This window comes from Helicoverpa zea, chromosome 20, assembly GCF_022581195.2.
Source record: "Helicoverpa zea isolate HzStark_Cry1AcR chromosome 20, ilHelZeax1.1, whole genome shotgun sequence".
Classification (NCBI taxonomy): Eukaryota; Metazoa; Arthropoda; class Insecta; order Lepidoptera; family Noctuidae; genus Helicoverpa; species Helicoverpa zea.
Window position 1 is genome coordinate 4496036 of NC_061471.1, and position 21148 is coordinate 4517183.

At 35.3% G+C, this 21148-nt stretch overlaps 3 protein-coding genes across 6 annotated transcripts; 2 read left to right on the forward strand and 1 right to left on the reverse strand.

The window, feature by feature from the left end:
• The first annotated feature begins 858 nt into the window (after positions 1 to 858).
• LOC124640165 (gastrula zinc finger protein XlCGF57.1) lies at positions 859 to 6566 on the forward strand. The gene is made up of 10 exons (XM_047177835.1): positions 859 to 1406; positions 1825 to 2112; positions 2185 to 2335; positions 2577 to 2686; positions 3173 to 3360; positions 3593 to 3729; positions 4316 to 4524; positions 4779 to 4955; positions 5077 to 5199; positions 5497 to 6566. The coding sequence occupies exons 1-10, from the start codon at positions 1158 to 1160 to the stop codon at positions 5710 to 5712; spliced, it is 1848 nt and encodes a 615-aa protein (XP_047033791.1). The 5' UTR covers positions 859 to 1157; the 3' UTR covers positions 5713 to 6566.
• A 7187-nt stretch (positions 6567 to 13753) lies between these two features.
• LOC124640083 (3'(2'),5'-bisphosphate nucleotidase 1) lies at positions 13754 to 17055 on the forward strand. Of its 4 annotated transcripts, XM_047177703.1 has the most exons (7): positions 13754 to 14033; positions 14336 to 14455; positions 14714 to 14767; positions 15400 to 15544; positions 15788 to 15892; positions 16193 to 16479; positions 16556 to 17055. In XM_047177703.1, the coding sequence occupies exons 1-7, from the start codon at positions 13914 to 13916 to the stop codon at positions 16817 to 16819; spliced, it is 1095 nt and encodes a 364-aa protein (XP_047033659.1). In that variant the 5' UTR covers positions 13754 to 13913; the 3' UTR covers positions 16820 to 17055. The 4 variants fall into 4 exon arrangements, with proteins under 4 accessions (XP_047033659.1, XP_047033662.1, XP_047033661.1 ...); XM_047177706.1 differs by lacking the exon at positions 15788 to 15892; XM_047177705.1 differs by lacking the exon at positions 14714 to 14767.
• On the reverse strand, positions 16892 to 20713 carry LOC124640082 (4-coumarate--CoA ligase 1-like). Its single transcript, XM_047177702.1, has 9 exons — positions 20370 to 20713; positions 19870 to 20077; positions 19330 to 19651; positions 18854 to 19037; positions 18259 to 18404; positions 18051 to 18177; positions 17739 to 17966; positions 17490 to 17660; positions 16892 to 17163 (listed from the first exon to the last, which is right to left on the reverse strand). Exons 1-9 carry the CDS (start codon positions 20490 to 20492, stop codon positions 17038 to 17040), a joined length of 1635 nt encoding a protein of 544 aa, XP_047033658.1. The 5' UTR covers positions 20493 to 20713; the 3' UTR covers positions 16892 to 17037.
• Between the last annotated feature and the right edge of the window lie 435 nt (positions 20714 to 21148).

Consider the following 21148-nt stretch of genomic DNA (forward strand, 5'->3'; position numbering starts at 1 on the left):
ATTTACGAAAATGAACTCTATTCCAACGCAATAAGGTACTAAATTGGTTGCATAATATACAGAGGCAAATCCGAGCCGAGAGGGATAGTTAGAACGGAGGCCGTTTGTCTCTTTCTAACACCTTGCCAGCATAAAAAAATGTTGTGATCAACAGTTTGATTTTCCCAAAAAAACAATTGAATCACTTATATTTTTATCTTATTTTAATAATTGTAAGTCAACAAATTAATAACAATCGCATTAATTTAGTCGTATTAATTCTTAAAACATAAACAACATAAATTTTTATTTAGCTTTTTTTTATTTTCTAACGGTAACCCTGAACATTCTTGGCGCGTAATCAGCATTTATAATGTTGTTTATATTTTTTTGTATTAAATCAATTTAAACTATTAAAATGGTGAAAAAGTGTTGCTTTTATACTTGTGAAAGTGAATCCTATGGTGGTTGTAATATATCGTTCCACGGGTAAGCTAATAATAACATTTTCGGAAATCAAACAACTAGGGTGCCCATGAATTCTTGTAATGAGTCAAAATATGGGTGATGGATTTTAAAACTGTTGTACTATTGTTATAGCTTCCCAAAAAATGAAGAAAGGTGACATAAACGGCTCAGCAGTCTATATGTGAAGCAAAAATACAAAAAAAACAGTCTGCACTTCGAATCTTCCTGTTTTTATTACTGCTAATTCCCACTAATTATTAAAAGGCTATATTAGTATTTTAAGGTCACAAACTGCGTAAGTTAAAACTTCAATACCAATCTGTGTTTCATAATCTTAGCAAACTCGGATAAGTCTCACATAGCTTAATCTCATAGTTACCCTGCTACTGAGACGGCCTCCGTACTAACTGTTTCACTCGGCTCGTTTTTTAGTTAAAGGTACGCAGTCCTGTTTACTATATTATGTCTATGTTCGTCTGTGACATGTGACATGAGACTCGACCTATAGTTATATGTCAATGACTCGACCACATATGGATATTTATTATCTGTGTTAACCAATACGTGGCGATGATAGAAATTGTTCCGAGCGCCTGAGTGAAAAGAATATCAAACTCTTTTTATGTGAACATATTGCACTTCATTTGGGTAGGAAAATAAGTAAACAATGAGAGTGTGAGAGTTATTTATTAAATAAAACATACAAAAGGATGCCACCTAAACGGAAGTTAGGGCGACCGCCTGGGTCCAAAACGAAAAGGAAAAAGACATCTCCTAAACATCAGAAAAATGCTTCAGTAGTGATAAAGAAGAAAGAAAAAGAGTCATCTTCTGAAACAGATATTGAATATATCTGTAATATTTGCAATAAAAAATTCCTAACTGGTCAGGAACTGTTGAAACATCACAAAAATTGTAAAGCTGTGGTTCCCATATTATCTGATGGTGGTGTCAGGAAGGTAAACAAAGTACACTAATGTTTATTTATTACCTTGTAACTTTATACATTCAGTTATACAAATCTCAATGTTGTTCCCTTACATCTTAAAAACTGACTTCTTGATAAAAAAAATAAGTAAAGGATTCAAAATGTAATAATACAAATACTACAAAATATGACCACTATGTGTCATATTTCGTACATCACGGCTTTTCTGAAGTTTTCAGTACTAAAAACGTTGCATGTTCATGTTTTGTTTTTTTTTTTCAATTACTGTCAACCAATTTGATATGATAATTCTTAGTTGAGCCATAATAATTACGAAATAAACTAATATTAGGAACTGATAATAACACCTAAAAGTTTGTGGTAATCTCATATAGTGTATTTGGCACAGAATTGAAGCATAACTTTAATTTTACATTCAATTGTTGCAGGCAGAGTTCAGTTGTAATGAATGTCGCAAGAAGTTTAGATTCCAAAAAAGTTTCAAAAAGCATTGTTTGCTGGAGCACTCCAAGTTACCTAACAGTGTGGCTTGTGATCAATGTGATGTCAAGTGTCCCACTAAGAGAGTTCTGATAGAGCACATCAAGAAGGTTCACGATAGAGACATTTATGAATGTCCACACTGCAAGCGTCAGTTTGTGAGACGCTCACATGTGTTTCGACATATGGCACAGAGTGGATGCGATGGACACGGAGGTGCCTCTTTTATGTGTGAAGTAAGTTATCCTTGACGTTTGTTGAACAAAATGTTGTGTTTACATTATCATACATGAACCATTTTTTCACAGATATGTGAGTCAAAATTTTCAAGAAAAGACAATTTAATGGCCCATATACGAATGCAACATATAATTCCCAATGCTTTCACCTGCAAGCAGTGTTTATATTCTACAAAGAATTTTTCGAAATTGGTTAATCATTGGCACAAACATCATTCAGGTAAATGGTGAAATCATATCAATTTGTTTATGAAAATGCTTGCAAACAATATGAAATGAAGATAAATTTTTGTTGTATTTTATTGCTTTAGGTTGTGCTATGGGTGTAGTTAATCCTGGCTTTGTCAGTTTCAGTCAGTTTGATTGATGATTGTCATCTGATTGAAATTATATGAGACAATTTTGTTTATTTGCCTAGTAAATATTTCAATATTCAATAAAAAGCCATTTCTTTGCAACAGAAACCCCTGATCAATACCAATGTCATCACTGCAGCAAGTGGACAAGCTCACGAGCAGCAATGACCAAGCATCTTGAGATACACGGCGAGAAGAAGTATGCATGTGATGTGGTAATGTTCTTTTTACATTATATACAATCTGCTAAACAAGATAAATTAATTTTGTTACATTAACTCTTCAACAGTCGTTTAGAAATTATAAGACAGCTTTTATAATATATGTTCTTAAATCCTGATAATTCTTAATAGAATAGTATTTATACTAAATAAATTTAATTTCTTTGTGCTACCATGACATTAGGATACTAAAAGGTAAGATTAAATCTATATCCGTTGTGTACCTGTACATAATTATGTATTTTTTCATGTTAAAAGAGTTATTTATAATTAAATTACTTATGTATGTGCAAATGTACACCCACTTTGCCTTTGTATGCGAGTTCAAGTTGTAGAAAGTCAATGTGCATGTTGTACACATTTACACAGAGTATAGCTCACCTGTTTCTTTTAGTTTTTTTTTTTGCGAATAATATAAAGCTTTTTGAGACCATAACACGTTAAAGGAGTTTCTTATAATACATCCAATGCATGTTACAGTGCGGCTACAGTACATATACGATCGAGGTGATGCGCCGCCACGTGCTCACCCACGTCGAAGACAAGCCGTACAAGTGCTCGCTGTGCGGCAACTCGTACATCCAGCGCGTGCAGCTCGCGCGCCATCTCGAGAAACACAGCGGCAACATGTGCCTCAAGTGTGGCAATACCTTCACCACCAGGGCCCAGTATGTATTGATAGTATGCAACCCCATCTGCAATTCGCAACTCAAGTGGATTGTGTCGTACTATGGTACAAATATACAATTCTCGCCCTCGGACTCGGATAGAGTGGATTTGATGAAAACCTTGCTTTGTGAGACAAACCAGCGCTTGACTTAACAAGTACTTGCCTGCTACCTGTAAAATCGAACAATCACTTACATTAGGAACTACATGCTTAATTATGATCACTTTCAGGTTGCTGATTCACCTCAGAGAGCATATGGGGCTAGAAAAATTATTCTGTCCAGTTGAAAGTTGTCCATTAGTATCAAAAGAATTCATCAATGAGGCCAGCTGGCAAAACCATTTGAAAGTCCACATGGACGATAAGCGTAAGTGTTTTCCAAGGTCCATGTTACATAACTAGCTTCTGCCAGCGGTTTCATCCGCATCCCGTGGGAACTACTTCCCGTACTGGGATAAAAAGTAGCCTATAGCCTTCCTCGATAAATGGGCTATCTAACACTGAAAGAAATTTTCAAATCGGACCAGTAGTTCCTGAGATTAGCGCGTTCAAACAAACAAACAATCAAAAAGTCTTCAGCTTTATAATATTAGTATATGTGTGTAAATAAAGTATTCCTAGAAATCAGATCAGATGTGGTACTTGAGAAACACATCTATAAACATTTGACTGTGTATGTTTTATTTCTTAGAAATGATTTAGCAAAAGCCAATTTAAATAGCAAATACGACATTGATAATTAATTATGATGATCATGACAACTTCAACGTCTATCATCCTTCGCTCATCATAACTTGTTCTCTTATATCAGTCCAGTCGGTCCAGGGGCCTGATTCTGCTAATGTAATAAATGTGACAATTGAATAACAATGTTGTAACAAATAAAATTATCAAAATCGAGCCCCAGGTTGGTTGCAAGGAGGACTGATATCTGACAGTATAACAATGCACAGCGCACAGCTGCGACGTGTGCGGCAAGCAGTTCCACTCGGTGGTGAACCTGCGGCGGCACCTGGAGACGCACACGCTGGACCGGCCGCGGCGCTGCATGTACTGCGTGTCGGCGCGAGCCTACGTGCGCGGCCTGCAGCTCATCCGCCACGTGCGCAAGCACCACCCCGCCGTCTTCCGCGGACACCTCGCGCACGTCAGACAAGTGCTCGTCAGTAACACTCGCATACTATATTTAACGATATTTCATACTGTCGCTCGTTTAAACTGAAAGCACCGTAACACCTGACCAACCAGAAATATTTGAGGACCTGCGGCCGTTCCGAATATTTTATCTGTCTGTTGCTTTGATTACCTACTAGAGACAAAATTTAGACATTATGCCATGCCCCATACAAGTAACGTCCCATTTCAATGAATGTTGAAATTGGAACCTTGTTCTCATAAAACTCATGTTTTTTTTAGGGGAGCAATTCAAATATTTTAGACAGAGTGAAGAAGTCCGAAATTGAATCTATATTAAATCTGTTGGATGTGGAGTCTGATCGCATTTTGCAAGGTTATGGTGGAGCCGGTGTTCTGTATGGCGGGATGCAGGACGAAGAAGAGAGTAGTTCTAGCAATAATAAAGAGGAGAAAATGGTAATAAACACTTATAGTGATGTTATAATGTAGTATGTGGGTAAAAACCCATTTAATATTGTCTCTTGGAAGTGTTTTCCAACATAATATTTTTGAGAACAGCATTATATTATATTTTCAGAAAGGAAATAGTCCACTAATGTCAGAGGAAGAACTCACGGAGAATTTAAGGAAGCTACTAGCCCAACTAATTGATAATGAAACACTTAATCTGTTTGGGTGGCCCGAAGAGAGTGTAGATGTGGTATGTACCTTTTTTATTGTCAACCAGCGTTAAGTAAGATTCTGTGTGCCCATAAAGGTATGCAGGTATATAATATCTTAAAAACTAAGAAGGTAATTCCAGTTAACCGTGAGATGCTCTAAATTTATCCAGCTTACCTGTAGTACCTAAATGACAAAGCATGTCTATCGTCTGGCATATTCAGTAAATTATGATAAGCAGGACAGGGAAGATCATTAAAAAAAAAATAACAAATAACCAAGACCATGGTTTTCCAAATACACTTATAGTCCAAATTAACTATTTTATCATTTTTAGGTGTTAGAAAAAGTGATTGAGCAATGCGGTGCGAAGGCCGCTGACCGCGACAAATGGACGCGCGTGCAGCGTCTGCGCGAGAACTCGAAGCATTTGTTTCTGTACGTGCTCGAAGACAAGAACATCGCGCGCATGCTCGACACGCACACCATCGACCAGATCATCAAGCACATCCTCAAGCAAGTCAGCGAAGAGGATACAAAGGATGTAAAGTAACGCACAAAGTATGAACTGAAAAGCGTTTGTGCCAGAGCTAAGACAAGCGAACCGTTCTCGCCCAAGCTCACTGAAACTTACACGTTGCTGCATATAAAAACATGGACCGTGATCGCACACGGCTTCCGATAAAAGTTATATTGCCAAATGTTATTTCATCAATTTAAATATTTTTTACATTTTAATTAATTATAGGTAAATAAGTTTATTATTCCGTGATAGGGTTTTATGAAGGTAGATATATTTTATCAAAAGTTGGGCACCTTATTTTTTATTGCAATAAATGTTTAGGTATAGAATACAATCATAAGGAGATGGACAAAAAAAAACCCAGAGTCGACAGAAACTTCAAATGTATCATTGGATTCAGTATAATGTGTGGATTTAAAAAAGTATTTCATATCATCCGAAAACCATGGGGTTCTCTTTTTATAACGGTTTTTCGATCAAGAATTTAGGTTATGAAAAAGTTCGCCTTACTATTTGCTGTTCTTTAGACGTTTGGGATTTGCAAAATTATGTTTTTGTTTGATAGGGTTTACTTCCCAGATGTTCCCATAGTCATCAGGTGAGGATCTGATGATGGAAACCCTGAGAAATCGAGGGCAACTTACGAAAGTTGTAGGCGTGCATAGGGTAAAAACTTGACACTCAGCTGTATGTCTGTTAGCACTATACAAGAGTAGAGGTTTAAAGTTGACTTGATGATGGAGAGCAGAGAATATCGAGGGAACTCGATGACTGAATATGTAAACTACCTTGTGTTTGGGCTTATATTATTCGTATTGACGAGAACTTTCCACTAATGCGGACGGTGACAACTATACTTGTCACTAAAGAGCCAAAAATAATAATTAAGAAAAAAACTTATTATAAAAACACTGACTTCTGGGCCTATGCACCTATAGTTCCCATATAACCATTTTTGCGAACATAACGTAACCGTTTCGACACTTAGCGTCGACACTGATCTATCTCGAAACATAATCTCGTCGACGTTCCGTGTTAGCGCCGTCGCTGCAACTAAAAATGGGGAAGATCTCGACACAATAAACAAGTAACATTTGGTTTCTAATTTACGTCGCCGTGTCGTAACATTGTTACCATATTTTAACCAGAGTTAGCACTAATCATTCAATCATTCATTCGTTCGATCAATTTCGTTGGCTCGTGCGTGAGTGACACGACGAATACAAAATACAAGAAATCCCATAATGATGGTTTACTTACCTTGAGTTGATGAACTCAAGGTAAGTTAACAAAGTTTTAGTTTTCATTAATTAATATGGTTTATAATGCTCAAATCTTATTGGGAAAAAAAGTTTACTGTGTAATTTCTTTGAATATGTTGATATTTCCAACGCGCCACCGTAATATCATGTTTTCATAATTCTGGCGAAAGAAAAACTTTTGTTAAATAAAATAAAAATATAAAATTATGCACATTGAGTGCTTAAAAGCTTCCATTTAAATAGAATATCAAATATTTTAATCCTAATACAAATTATTTTAGCAAGATTTACTCATAAAATTGATAAATAATGAACTATGAAAAAACATTTTTGATGTTTGTTATGAAAAATATGCTCGTCGCAACTAGTCACAAAGTTACGATAATGTGTCGACACGTGTCGACATGTTACGGTAAATTGTTACAAAATTACTAGATTTTTAAGATGGTTTCTCTTAATATTTGGTTACAGTGTTTCCCAAAGTTTTTATCAAGTCAAGATGCCTTTTTTCATTGTTCTAACCAAAGGAGGCTCATCAGAATTAATATCGCTTGTGCCGAGTACTTGAGTTAAAGACGAAGACGTCTTGTTTTGGCCGAGAAAACGAAAAAACAGCGATTTGGAGCTCGAAAGTTGAAACTTTGGCACTAGGGACTATACCACTAAGCTCCTCCACTAAATTCCGTACTGTTTTCCTGTAAATGGCCTAGAAAATAATAAGTTTTAAGTTCAATAAAATGGGTATCCGTCAATGTGCCCTACCAACAATGCACATCATGAAAAAAATATTAGGTATTATAATAAAAAAAAACTTGTGTACGAGTACAATTAGGCACTTGAGATATTTTGGGACGTACTTATTTCTTTTACTCTTCTGTAAAAAGTTGAAGTCCATCAGAATTTACGTAAGGTTTTTGGTTGTTTACTCATTTTAAATTTCATTAAATGGTTGATAATGGCAGAAAACATAGACAGTTTGAGAATAACTGGCTCTCGTCATGTTTTTATATATGCAAGTTATTGTTAAAGTGTTCTGGAACATCGACTACACATGTTACTACCCAGTTACAACACAATTGTGTCAACATTGCACACTGGTTACAAACCAAACGCAAAGTTTCTAAAATGTGTGGTTACAAATTAAGCTGTAAAGTATCGACACAGCGACCACACAAAGTTACTGAATCTAGTTTCCGTCACATTTTTACTGAACCGTTACAACTCATAAAAGCTAATCCCTACACAGTCACGTTGTGTCGTATCAGTTACGAAACTGTTGCGACTTGTTACATCTTTATCATATCTGCGACCAAAAATGGCTGTATGGGTTCGGCCATTCAGAGAATGCGTTCCTGACACGTCGCGATTGAACTGACTGAATTATAACATTCATTGATTATTGATATAATAATGTTGTTTTAATGCTCCTCAATTGTTAAAACGGTAAACAACCAGCAAAAATATTTTTATCGTAACTGCAACGCCATTGCAAAGTTACGTCGTCAGTTCAATCGCGACGTGTCAGGAACGCATTCTCTGAATGGCCGAACTATAATAATAGTTTTTTTTTATATTATTTATTTTTGCCACTTTATGAAGGTTGCACATAGCTGGGAAACCTCTCCATGTAGATAAGGTCGGTGTTTAATCATTTCTGGAGTGGTTCATGTCAATAGTGCAATGGGTAGGGGTCAAAATCAAGATCTTTTAATCTCCAGGCAAACTCTGTGACTATGGGGATATTACTATTGGCTTGTATAATGTTAGTACACCCTGGATTTTATGTGCCTTGAAGAAAATAATATTAAAAATCAACATAAATTAAACATAACCTATTTTGTGAAAATATGATGTAGCTCCTATGCCCCATGGATTTCAGGCTAGATTTTTTGGCACCGTCAAAGGTCTATCAAAATGAACCCATTGGTACCCATTTCGTTGCTGTCGATTCTGGTTTTTTTTACTATGAAAATTTGGCCATCTCCTTTATAGATAGTAAACATTATAAAAGATTATTGTAGAGCTGCACTGGATATTTGGTACAACTGTTATACTTTTATGATTTTAAAGCATTCTTTTTCTATATTTCATTTTTCAATTCAAAACGGGTAATGCATTGTTTAACCCATTAGAAGTCACTGTCACTTCTCTGTTACAGGACTTCTAATGGGTAACTATCAGTGTAGGTATTTAAGTTCGCTTGTATTATTTTACCTTTAAATATAAATGAGCTCTACCATAAAAATTGAACAAACAACCTATAATAACCTGCATTTATTAGTAATGATCACAGAGTTTATCCAAAACAGGGGTTTATTCTTTTGACAAAATAGATTATTTCTATGTAATCACATAGATAGGCTATATTTTGTCCATTGCTTATTTTAATTATAAGTTTTAATTAAAGATTATATAATTTAATTCTGAATATTATGTTCTTTGATCAAAAATATTATTGACAATTATTATTTTTAAATAATCAGTTATGTCTAATGTTCTTTTTAATTCTGTATTGCTGATCAAAAGCAGCAGAAAATCATGCACTACTGAGCACACTTGTAGCGTACTGCTAGGTAGAACCTGGTCACATACAAGCTGCAACTTCCCAAAAGGAGGATCGGTGTTCGATACATATGTATCCTAAAGGAATAAATAACAATAAACCGAAAAATAATAATATCAATTGAATACCGATAAAGTAAAACCAGCCAAGTGCGAGTTGGACACGAAAGGTTCCGTTCTTATATACATATCTATAAAAATAACGCTGTGTGGCTGCTCACTAAAATATTTGTTTTGTTCTAAGTGATTTTCTTTTTTTTTAAAGCAGCAATAATAATACATACTTCGTGAAAATTACAACTGTTTGACTGTCACGGTTCTCGAGGTACAGTCTTAGTGACAAACAGTAAAGGCCCGTTTTAACCTTGGGGTATGGGACTCAAAAAAATTATAAAATGATGGACACTTTTTTGTTTTGTAAGTACCACCTCTGTATTGCAAAGTACTGATGATTTTCATAAATTTTATGTGTGTGTACTCAGGCACCACCTAGACGATCAATTAAATTGCGAAATACATAAAATAACAAAAAAAATATTGTGCAATAACTTTTAGTTCCTAAAAATCATTGTTCGATCTTCAATATTATTAGCTCCAAACAGACAATAAATATGCACAATTTGACAAATTGCGCAATTTAATTGTTCCCCTAACCAACAGATAGCGTGAGTTGTCGATGTAGGCTTATATTGATGAAACCAAAATTTTGAGATAAAAGTAACCCCTATTTACTTTTGTTTCAGAGATAAAAAATAAATAAAAATACGTTTTAGTGCCTTATTATTGAACTGAAGTGTTACTATTTTCAATAGCGATGTTGTTTTAATACTTAATTATTATTTTAAATTGTTTACGGTTATGGTTATAGTGATATTAAATCCATTCTTATAAATAGTGCATTTTTTTGTTGTTTTATTCTGTAGTATACATTTAAAAAAGTCCGCATCACCGATGTGAGTTGCAGAAAAGGCAATCGGCAAGGAGGACATCATCATCAGGTAACGTTAGGTATATAGGACAAAACGATACCAAGCCTGGGGCCCGATTCAGGTAATTTAATAATGTGAAAGTTCAATAACAATTAAAATCGTAACAGCAATTTTAAACTTAGAGGGCATTCTGGGGCCCTATTCTTCTAAGATAATAATAACAAAATTGAATCGTAATAGCAGTTTTTGTATTAGTATTCTGCTACTTATATAGGACCAATCGTATTCCAATGACATTTAATTGGTTTGCCATTTGAAACGTATGTGGCAACATCCGCTATTATTTCTTTTAAATAAACGTTTTTATCCTTTTCTGTGCTTCAATAATGAATCATATAGTCTGCAAATGATTTACGATTGCCATATGATTGTAGAATAGACTACCCAAAAGACTAAATCGTAGTTGAGTCATGATTGGATCTCAGGCAGTCAGATATGAATCGTATGAAAATAGCAGAATCGTGCCCCTGTATTTCGGAGGGCACAATAAACTGAGGCTCGATTATGCTAATTTTGCTTAATATTGATATCTAACTGAGATCCAATCGCGACTCAATTATTATAAAAGCGTATGTGGCATTCCGCTATTTTCTCTTTTATTTTGTTTTTTATCTGGTTCTGAATAATATTGTCTGCAAATTATTTACGATTGCAATATGATTGTAGAGCAGACTACCGTTATAGACTAAATGGCAGACCAATTACAAACCAATGAAATGTCATTGGATTACGATTGGTCTTATATTATATAGTAGCAGAATGCCCGCTAAGGTAAAAACTGCTATTGAGATTCAATTGTTATCTCATTTTCACATTATTAACTTAGCAGAGTCGAGCGCTTGTAGGTCCCGGTTATCAATGAACATCTTTGGTAGTCGTTAGGGGTAGTCAAAAGCCAGAAAGTCTGACAATCAGTCTAAGAGTATTGGGTTGCCTGTGTAACTGGGTTAAGGAGGTCAGGCAGTCGCTCCTTGTAAAACCCTGGTACTCAGCTGAATCCGGTTAGACTGGAAGCCGACCTCAAAATCAGTGGCGGCCCTAGGGGTGTGCGAACTGTGCCATCGCACAGGGCCTCGCGCTTGGGGGGGCCTCGCGCTACAACCCACAACTGGCTCTCGATCCAGTCACGGATTTTTTTTTTTTTTTGCTTAATTCCGAGTTTAATTTGAGAGTCCTTAAACAAACAATTTAAAAAAAATCGCGCTCGCTGCGCTCGCGGCTGTTCACTTGATACTACCTTTCCTTCTAAATTGATTAGAGTTCTTTTATGTCCCAAAACTCAAAAATTTTCCCGCTCGCTACACTAGCGACTTCCCCTTGCACTGTTGTTTGTTACACAAGTTTAGGTGCTTTGGTGACCCAAACCTCAAAATTTTTTGCGCTCGCTACGCTCGCGGGTGCTTTACTTTCCACTTGTTTTATTTTTTCCATCCTTTTTTAGCCGAACCTAGAAGAACCTTTTATTTACAAGAAAATAACTACTAGTTTCCGTATGAATTTGAATGGCGCTACATGAGCTAGAGACGGCCCTGAATCAGTTATACGAAGAGCTGAATATTGTCTCGGTGGTGAAATATATATTAGAAAATAATTTAACTGTTTATCCCACTACCGAAATAGTCTTGAGAATTCGAATAATAAAATAATAATATCGAAAAAGCTGTTTTTCGAGGCTTAAAATTATTAAAACATGTTTAAGGAATTCGATGACACAAGATCGACTTTCAGCCCTTGCTATTCTTTCGATCGAAAATGACGTTGCTTATTCATTCGATTATTCTGCTTTAACTAAAGATTTTAGTGTTAATAAGAAAAGTCGCAAGCATTAGATCATTTTAATATTTGTTAATTTTGTGATTCTTTAGATATAAACTGTAGTAAAAATAAAATTGTATTAATTTGTTTAACTTGACCATTTCTCCTCAAACATGACGTTTAGCTAAATCAAAACACCAGCTTACTCTCGCAACACATACGTTTCACGTAGGACAAAGGGCCTCGCAGAGACCTGCCGCACGTAGCCTCGCAATGGCTAGGGCCGCCGCTGCCAAAATAGTTGGGAAAAACGCTGGTCAGATTATGACACCATTGTTATTGTACCCTTTTGTATGGTATTTGCCTCTCCCTCTCTCTACATTACGTTGGTTTAATCTATTCTAAGAATTTTGGAGCGGCGCGGCGGTGGTTAAGCCCCGTCCATTCCATTTATAATATTGCATTGACCTTCTTTTCACCAATGAATTTTGACAAATTCAATGTCATTGACACTGACAGTTAATTAGACATTATGTTTAATGACAATGCAATGCCAGATGACATTGAAAGAAGAGAGAGACCAGTGTTGCCAGATCGGGGGGATTCCCCCCAAATTTGGGGGTATTTTCTGCCCACGGGGGATTTTTTGGGGGCACAAATCCTTTGGGGGGATCAGCGGGGGGATTAAAAATTGGCTTGGAGGGAGTTGGAGGATTTTTCGAAAAAGTTTTATGACTGAACGCGACCAAATTACTCACTACTTAATTTGAACGCATCATAGAACCACGCACAAAAACACACACACTACCACAATAATGCTGCGTGCGGAGAACGACGATAAACGATGATAGCCCAAGAAATGCGACGTCTCAAATGAAACCCGACATTACTAATTTACTAAATTTGTAAATTTGGCTAAATTTAATTTAGCCAAATCTTTTAAGACCGTCTGCAATGATGTTGATTCAGTGGTACAAGAGTGGAATGCTTTACATCGGACAACCTAGAAATCCACGCAGAACACCGAAGAGTTCTGGGTTGAAGTGTACGGCTTCAAAAATGGATTTGATGATAAAACTTACGGACATGTAAGCAAATTGGCATTAGGAATTTTGTCGTTGCCTTTTTCTTTCTAACGCGGTTGTGGAAAGAGCTTTCTCGCAAGTTGCGATTATTAAAGACAAACTGAGAAACAGATTAGCCATCAACACGGCCGAATCTATTTTGGGAGTAAGATATTCAATGCCGGAAGGATGTGTCAATTTTAAAGTAACTTCAAAGATGCTTAAGAGATTTAACTCGGAGAAAATGTATGGAACTGCAGCCGACGACGCAAGTAAGGATGCTGATCCAGTCATGTAAGCAATTGCTAAATTATTATAAATGGTTGTATTTAAATAAATATTTTTCTAATTACTGGGGGTTTTTTCTCAAAACACTAACATTTTGGGGGGATTTTGGGTGAGATTTGGGGAGAATGCTAGATCATCATCTGGCAACACTGAGAGAGACTAGAATGGGAACGGAAATAGGAATAATAACTTGTTGATAAGTTTTTTTTGCATAACAGGTGTATATATATTTTTAAGTTAAATTTGTTGTATTACAGTACGAGATTATAAACAGGCTTTTACTGAGTCGGGAAAACTGTGAAAAAGTAAAAATGACGGCAAATGTCCCTCTGATTGTAAGAGTGTTGGCTTCTTCGGTATCAGTGGCCAACAGAGCTGGAAAAATTGTTCGTGATGTTATGAGTAAAGGAGAACTAGGAATCGTCGAAAAGGTATACTATTTATTTGTACTGTCAAATGCATAATATTACGACAATAAGCAACAGTTTGGAAAAGCTATATCTGGGTCAAATTTCTTAATGAACTTTAGCCCCAATCAGTAACTTATAATATGTTTATGTAAGTAACTTTACATAGATAGTTTACTTTTTCCATGTACAATTACTTAATTGTGCACTACGATTTTCATATATTTAGTTTTTATCTTCCTGAAATTACAAATCTAATTTAGTATATAAAATAGAAACATCAGAAAATAATGCCATGTTTCTACATTGTATGATTTGTATTGCAGGGTAAAGATGACTATCAAACTGAAGCAGACCGGTCTGCACAGCGCTGCATTGTAGCGTCTCTTGCTGCACAATATCCCAAAGTGAACATTATTGGCGAAGAGGACCAGCCCGATAATGAGGTGACTAAACTAATCTACTACTACTGTACTATTACAAATTGTGACAGGCATGACCTCACAGTGAATTTTTTTAGAAATGTTGTTTGTCATAATGGTTTAACTATATGATATTATTTGCTTGCATATGGACTCATGAATTTCACATTTCCTTTTTAATGATACTGAATTTTCGCAACTATATTTGTAGTTACCATTTTATGTCAAGAAACCAAAAATGCGATATAAAAAATTTTCATTTTTCTTATAATTTTTTCTAAGACTGGACTCTTTGCTACACTCCATCCACAACCCGGAACATGGAAAGTTATTGATGTAAGAGTGCATGCTGTTGTTTAAATTGTGTTAAAGTAAATAATGCTTTTATTTTAGATCTTTTCTGTTTTTTATAATAATCTCTATATGAAAATAACTGTTCTAACTGATTGTCATTACCCACTTTGAAAAGAGATTGTAATGGTAATATGAAACTTGTTTTTTTTTTTACCAATATTCAAGGATTTTGCTTTGTGAAAGGTAAATAACGTTGTGTTGGTTTCCTTTCATATAAAAAAAATATATCTTAGTTAAAAGAGCCCCACTCATTGCTCAGTGGTTTTAATGCTTTGATACCTACTTACCATGTCATAATTTGATTTCCTTGTTGTTTCTCCCACTATGTTCTCATCACTTAAAAATGCATGGATGTGCCCATGCATTTTTAAGCTCTATATTTACTAATTTTTTTCAATTGTATTTTTTTGAAAACTACTGATTTCACCTGTGTTCCGTGAAAACCTCTGCCAAGCCCATATCAGGATAAAATATAACCTATATTGCTCAGAAAGAGTGTAGCTACAGTGAAAGAATTTTCAAAACAGTTTAGTAGTTTCGGAGTCTAATTGGGGTATAAACAGATAAAAAATTGTTCCTCTTTATTATACTAGTATAGATTGTTTTAATTTCAGGGCGACATTGCCAGTGACTTGATTATATCTGATGCTGACAAGGAGATACTAGGGTTGGACTGCCCTATTCATCTCCAGGGTGTCAAAGAAGAGGATATAGTTGTCTGGGTTGATCCTCTTGATGGCACTTCAGAGTATACTCAAGGTGAGCACTCAGGAGTCATGTTTTATGCTGCTTTTCTATTTTATATCCCACACTGTGCTACAAGTTGCATGACTGGCTACTATTCATTTTACACCCAAGTGAGTCTAAAATATACTATGATCATAGTTTCCACAAGATTTATTACACAGCTTTTTATATAATTAATTTTACCAGTCATACCTACACCCTTCCTTGTAACATGCATTCTATTATCGTGATTACAAGATTATAAAATAATTCTAGGTGCGCTTATGTTGAAGAGAGATCCATGGGAAAGATGGAAAATGTACTTAACTCATCCTTTTATAAGTATCAAGTGGTATTTAAGTTTGCTCCAATCAAATTATGGTAAATTGAAGATTTGCATAGGTTTTTGCGCTTTTATTGTTTAGAATGCACTGTAGTAGTATGGACACAGTGGAATCAAGAATTCATTTAATGTATGTATTGTAAATATTTCTTTTAATTACTTTGCCAATATTTTGTTTACTAACTTGACCATTTCTTTCCAGTTTTACAAAACCTGGATGTATTAATATTTCAATCTCTTCTAATCATTAATACCTATTAAATGTTAGTAAAGATCTGCATGTTGCATGGGTGTTTCAGTGATATTATCATAAAACAGTAATTTGCAATTTGTTACAGGTTTTCTTGAACATGTGACGGTTTTGATTGGTATATCTGTCAATGAAAAACCTGTAGCAGGTGTTATTCATCAGCCCTATTATAAGACCATGTTAGGTGGCGAGAAGATAATAGGCAGAACCATATGGGGCCTACAGGAGGTAGGAGTGGGGGGATTTACGCCAGCCCCTCCACCTGACTCCCTCATTATTACCACCACCAGAAGTCATTCCAATCCACTAGTTGAGAAGGCACTCCAAGTTATGAATGCTGCACAGGTCCTAAGGGTTGGTGGTGCGGGTTATAAGGTGTGAATTTATTCCAAAATTATAAAAATATTTTTAATTCTTATGCCACTTTTTAATTATACTCTAAATATTGTAGGTTTTGCAACTGTTAGAAGGCAAGGCGTCAATTTATGTCTTTGCTAGCAGCGGGTGCAAAAAATGGGATACTTGTGCACCAGAAGCAGTGTTAACCGCCGCCGGTGGTAAGCTAACTGACATTCTCGGCGACTTCTACAAATACGGGGGAGGAGAGTCGAAGCCAAATAAAACTGGAGTCTTGGCAGCTGTCAATGGAGAACTGCACAACTATGCCTTGAAGAGAATACCACAAGAGTTGAAAGATGCACTTGCTAATAAATAACGTCATAACAACTAACTATTGGTGATTGGTACTAAAATGCAGCTCATGAAATCAATGTAATTGAAACTAGTATTTGTCTTCACAATGTAATATATTTACAAACAAAACAGTAACGGTATTGATAAAATCAACATACTTAAAACTTCTTACTGGAATAAAAAAAAACATTATATTATTATATGAGGTATTTTCAATTTGTGATAAAAAACTTTGGGTTATTAAAGCTTGCTTTTATATTTCTGTAACATTTTTCTCAATTCCCTTCTAAGGATTTTACCCGATGCATTTTTGGGTATGTCCTTCAAGAATATTACTCCACCTCGTAAACGCTTTGCTGGAGACACCTGCAAAAGAAATGTATAGTCTTTTTATCGTAACGAAACCGTGCCGAAGGACAAATAACTCCCTCTCCCGACACTTATGATTGTTACACACATTCACTTGCTTTTGCGAGCCGTCAATGTGTTTGGCAATATGTAATATGGACGTAACAAAAAAAAAATAAGATTGTCTTCTATATCATATTTTTGGTTAAAAGTCAACAATCTTTCTACATAGTTTTAAAGAGAAAGATGTAGGTACTTATTTTAACTGCAGACATTTTCTAACCACTCGTCAGAAAACGTATAACTACAGCACTTATTTGCACCATAATTAAGTACTCAATTACCTTGGACGCAACGAACTCGACGAGTTCTTTTTCCGTAACATTAGAGTTGGGCTGCGCCACCACGAACGCCAGTGGCAGCTCCCCAGCCGCCTCGTCCGGCAAGCCCACTACGCCTGCGTCAGCCACTCCACTGTGCTGAAGCAGTAACGCTTCTAATTCCGCAGGCGCCACCTAATAGAAAATTCACGATCAATGATTGGTTGATCACTTTTCTTACATATCAATTAAGATGTATGTCGATTGTGTTACCTGAAAGCCTTTATATTTTATGAGTTCCTTTAGTCTGTCCACTATATAGAAGTAGCCGTCGTTGTCATAGTAACCGATGTCTCCGGTCCTGACGTAGCCCTCGCTGTCGAGCAACTCGTCGCTAGCGGCGCGGTCGCCCATGTATCCCTTCATTCTCAACGGGGATTTTATCCATAGTTCACCTTCTTTACCCGGCCCTAACTTTTGACCATTTTCGATATCAATGACCTGAAATAATATAATGAAGTAATAACACAATTAAGCTTCGCTTGGTTACTTGTCAAGTAATAGCTATAATGTACGGGAATGTACCTTAACTCTCATGCCTGGCGCTGGTGTTCCACAAGATCCCACTTTTTCGCCACTTGTCAGGTCCACGAGACAAGCCATTGTTACTTCAGTCAAACCATATCCTTGTTTAATGAAGTCAATGCCTGTTCTGCAAATATATGATTATTAATGTCAGAGATTAATTCTATACTAGTAGTGCGTGGTTAAAGGTTGGTTTAATAATAAATACCTTTTCGAAACTGCTTGTTGAATATCCTTCGATAATGGTGCTGCACCACACCAAACCTCAACTAATGATGAAAGATCATACTTAAGAACGAGAGGGTGTTTTGCGAGGAATACTGCCAACGGAGGGACTATTGTAGTCATATTTATCTGAAAACGAAAAAAAAACATTTGAGTAGGTATTTTAGAGATACAAAATGAGAGAATCGGGTGATAAAGTTAGCACACCACACAAATTTGTGTGAGACAATTTTCTTGAGATGTGAAAACTTAAACTAATTGAACAAATAATTTTTCTGGGCAATGATATGTTGCACTAACCTTAATAGTGATGCAGACTAATAACTTATACAGTAGTTGGAAGCCAGCATTCATAATAATGAGAAAATGAATGATTGTGGAAAAAGCATGTTTAGTGTATTGTATAAGGCTTTCTGCCGAATCTGCTTTCCTTTATGGGAAAATGGTGTGATGTTAGGAATTACATGACAACAACAATAGAATAAAAGAAAAATAACTTATAAAAGCAACAAAAATATTATGAAACTTCACATAAGCAATATGTAGTTACTACAAAGAAAAAATTGTTTTATACTCACTTTATAATTTTGGATGGTTTCCAAATACTGTTGTTCATCAAAACGGATTAAAAACACAATTTTCATATTCATTGCCATAACAGCAAATGTAGTGATAAAGCCATAAGCGTGAAACCATGGTATTAGTGACAAACCAGTCACTATGCCATTATTTTTCTGAGACTGGACATAGTCAAAGTAGTACCTACAAAACAAATTAACAAATGTAGAAGGGAAATATAACATGCTTAGAATTTAAAAATCAAATGTTCTTGAAGATAAATTATATAATGAGGCAGTTTAAGGTATTTTAAAAGAATATAGATATTAACAGAAATGTGTGAAGTCATATTTTCTCTTTTGTGGATTCATACTACAATTATTTTTCTTCAACATACAGCATTTACAAAAAACAATATATTCAAAGCACATGCAGTTCATAAACATAATATTATTTTTTGTAAATATGAAGCAAAACTGCATGGCATGGAACTCACTTCATGTGTGCAGACAACGTGAGGAAGTTAACATGTGTGAGTTCCACTCCCTTTGGTAACCCGGTTGTTCCTGATGAGCACATGACAGCAAGCGTGTCCTGTAGTCCATTGACGTCAGTCAGTGTAAAATCATCCACATTCACATGATTCTTAACCAAGTTATCATACATTATGCAATCAGGCACTACATCAAACTCCCCAAACATGATGAGTTTGCAAGGAGAAGACATTTCTTGACAACAGTCATAGATGTTCTGTGATGTGATAGGTGAAATAAAGATGAATTTAGGTTTTGTTATTTTCAGCAAATGAGATATTTCACCTGTAAACAAGGAAAAAATCAGTACCTACTTATTAAATTATTATAAGTTTTATGACTTAACAACAGATTGATAACATTACAAAGGCTTATTTTGTGATTATGCAAATTATTGGTTAATCAATTAATTCTTTTATCATTGGCATTTGTACAAGTCAATATAGTAGATAAGTTCATCAAAGCTTGTCATACATCATATGTTTCTAGATAGCGTAACATACCAGGTGTATAAGTGATGTTGAGTGTAGACAGAACACCACCGCAGTACATTACAGCTAGAGCAGCCACCACAAACTCAAATCTGTTCTCACTGCTCAGTCCCACTAGGTCCCCCTTTTTAAGCCCTAATTTCTGTAGACTTACAGCAAGATTGACACTGTTTTGAAGGATATATCTGTATGTAACAGATTCACCAGTCTCTGCACTTACCTAAAATCAAACAAAATACATAATAATGCTCCTGTAATATTTTTTTTAGGATATGTGATTTTGACACAGTAAGCAAGATAATTTAGGGTTTAGCAAGAAGGAAGATGATCAGATCAAGTGCTTAAATCATTTGCAACAACAACTTGCTGCAGTTCTTCACAAAACATAATAGAATAAATAGGTAAATAATATTTATTACTAAATTGTTATATTGGGCTGATGTTAATATTAATTTTTAGAGCATACTATATCTATACACTTATTTAGGTGCGAGTAAATAAGTAGTACTTACAAAAGCTATGTTATCACCACCATTTTTCAATTGATCAAACAGGAATTGACCGTACGATAAATGGGCTGGAATGTTTCGTTCTTCAGGCCCTGACACCACATTATTATGTATTGTAACAGGCATTTTATAAATAACAAACTTTTAACAGCCACTTAAACGTTATTACTCCAAAGAATGCTAATTCAAAAAGAGCAAACTCGACTTTGGTTATCAAAATTTATTATCTTATCTAGGAAGTCGAAATAATTATAATCCAAATATCTTTCTGACGAGTTGATTATTAGTAGATATTGGAATAAACTTTGGAGTCTAGTCCGGACTAAAATAAAATAATAATTTAAGGTTATTTTATTTTAACCGATAAAAAGTCACTTCACCTATCAATATGTCATCTTTGGTGCCGAGTGTCAATGTCAATATAATATTGCTGCCGATTGGTCAATCTTGGTCAATCTAAGCTGAATGTGTGTTCGGAATTATATCTCAGTAGTATTGGTCAGTCTTAAACCGTTTATTACTTAATTTGAGCATAACTTTACAATATTTTTTAATATGCTATAAGTTCCGATGTATTATTTGCCTGAACTAGGAAGAACCTGAGCCTCAGGCGTAAAATTGCTTATTAAAAACTAGGGCACTTTAGCAAACATAGTGTTATTAATTACTACACATATTCATCATTACGATTACCTACACACTTTTTTCGATATATAAAAGTAATTTTTATTTACAAAATCAGCAATTCTTTTTTCTGTTCATAAGACAAACCATAAGATTTT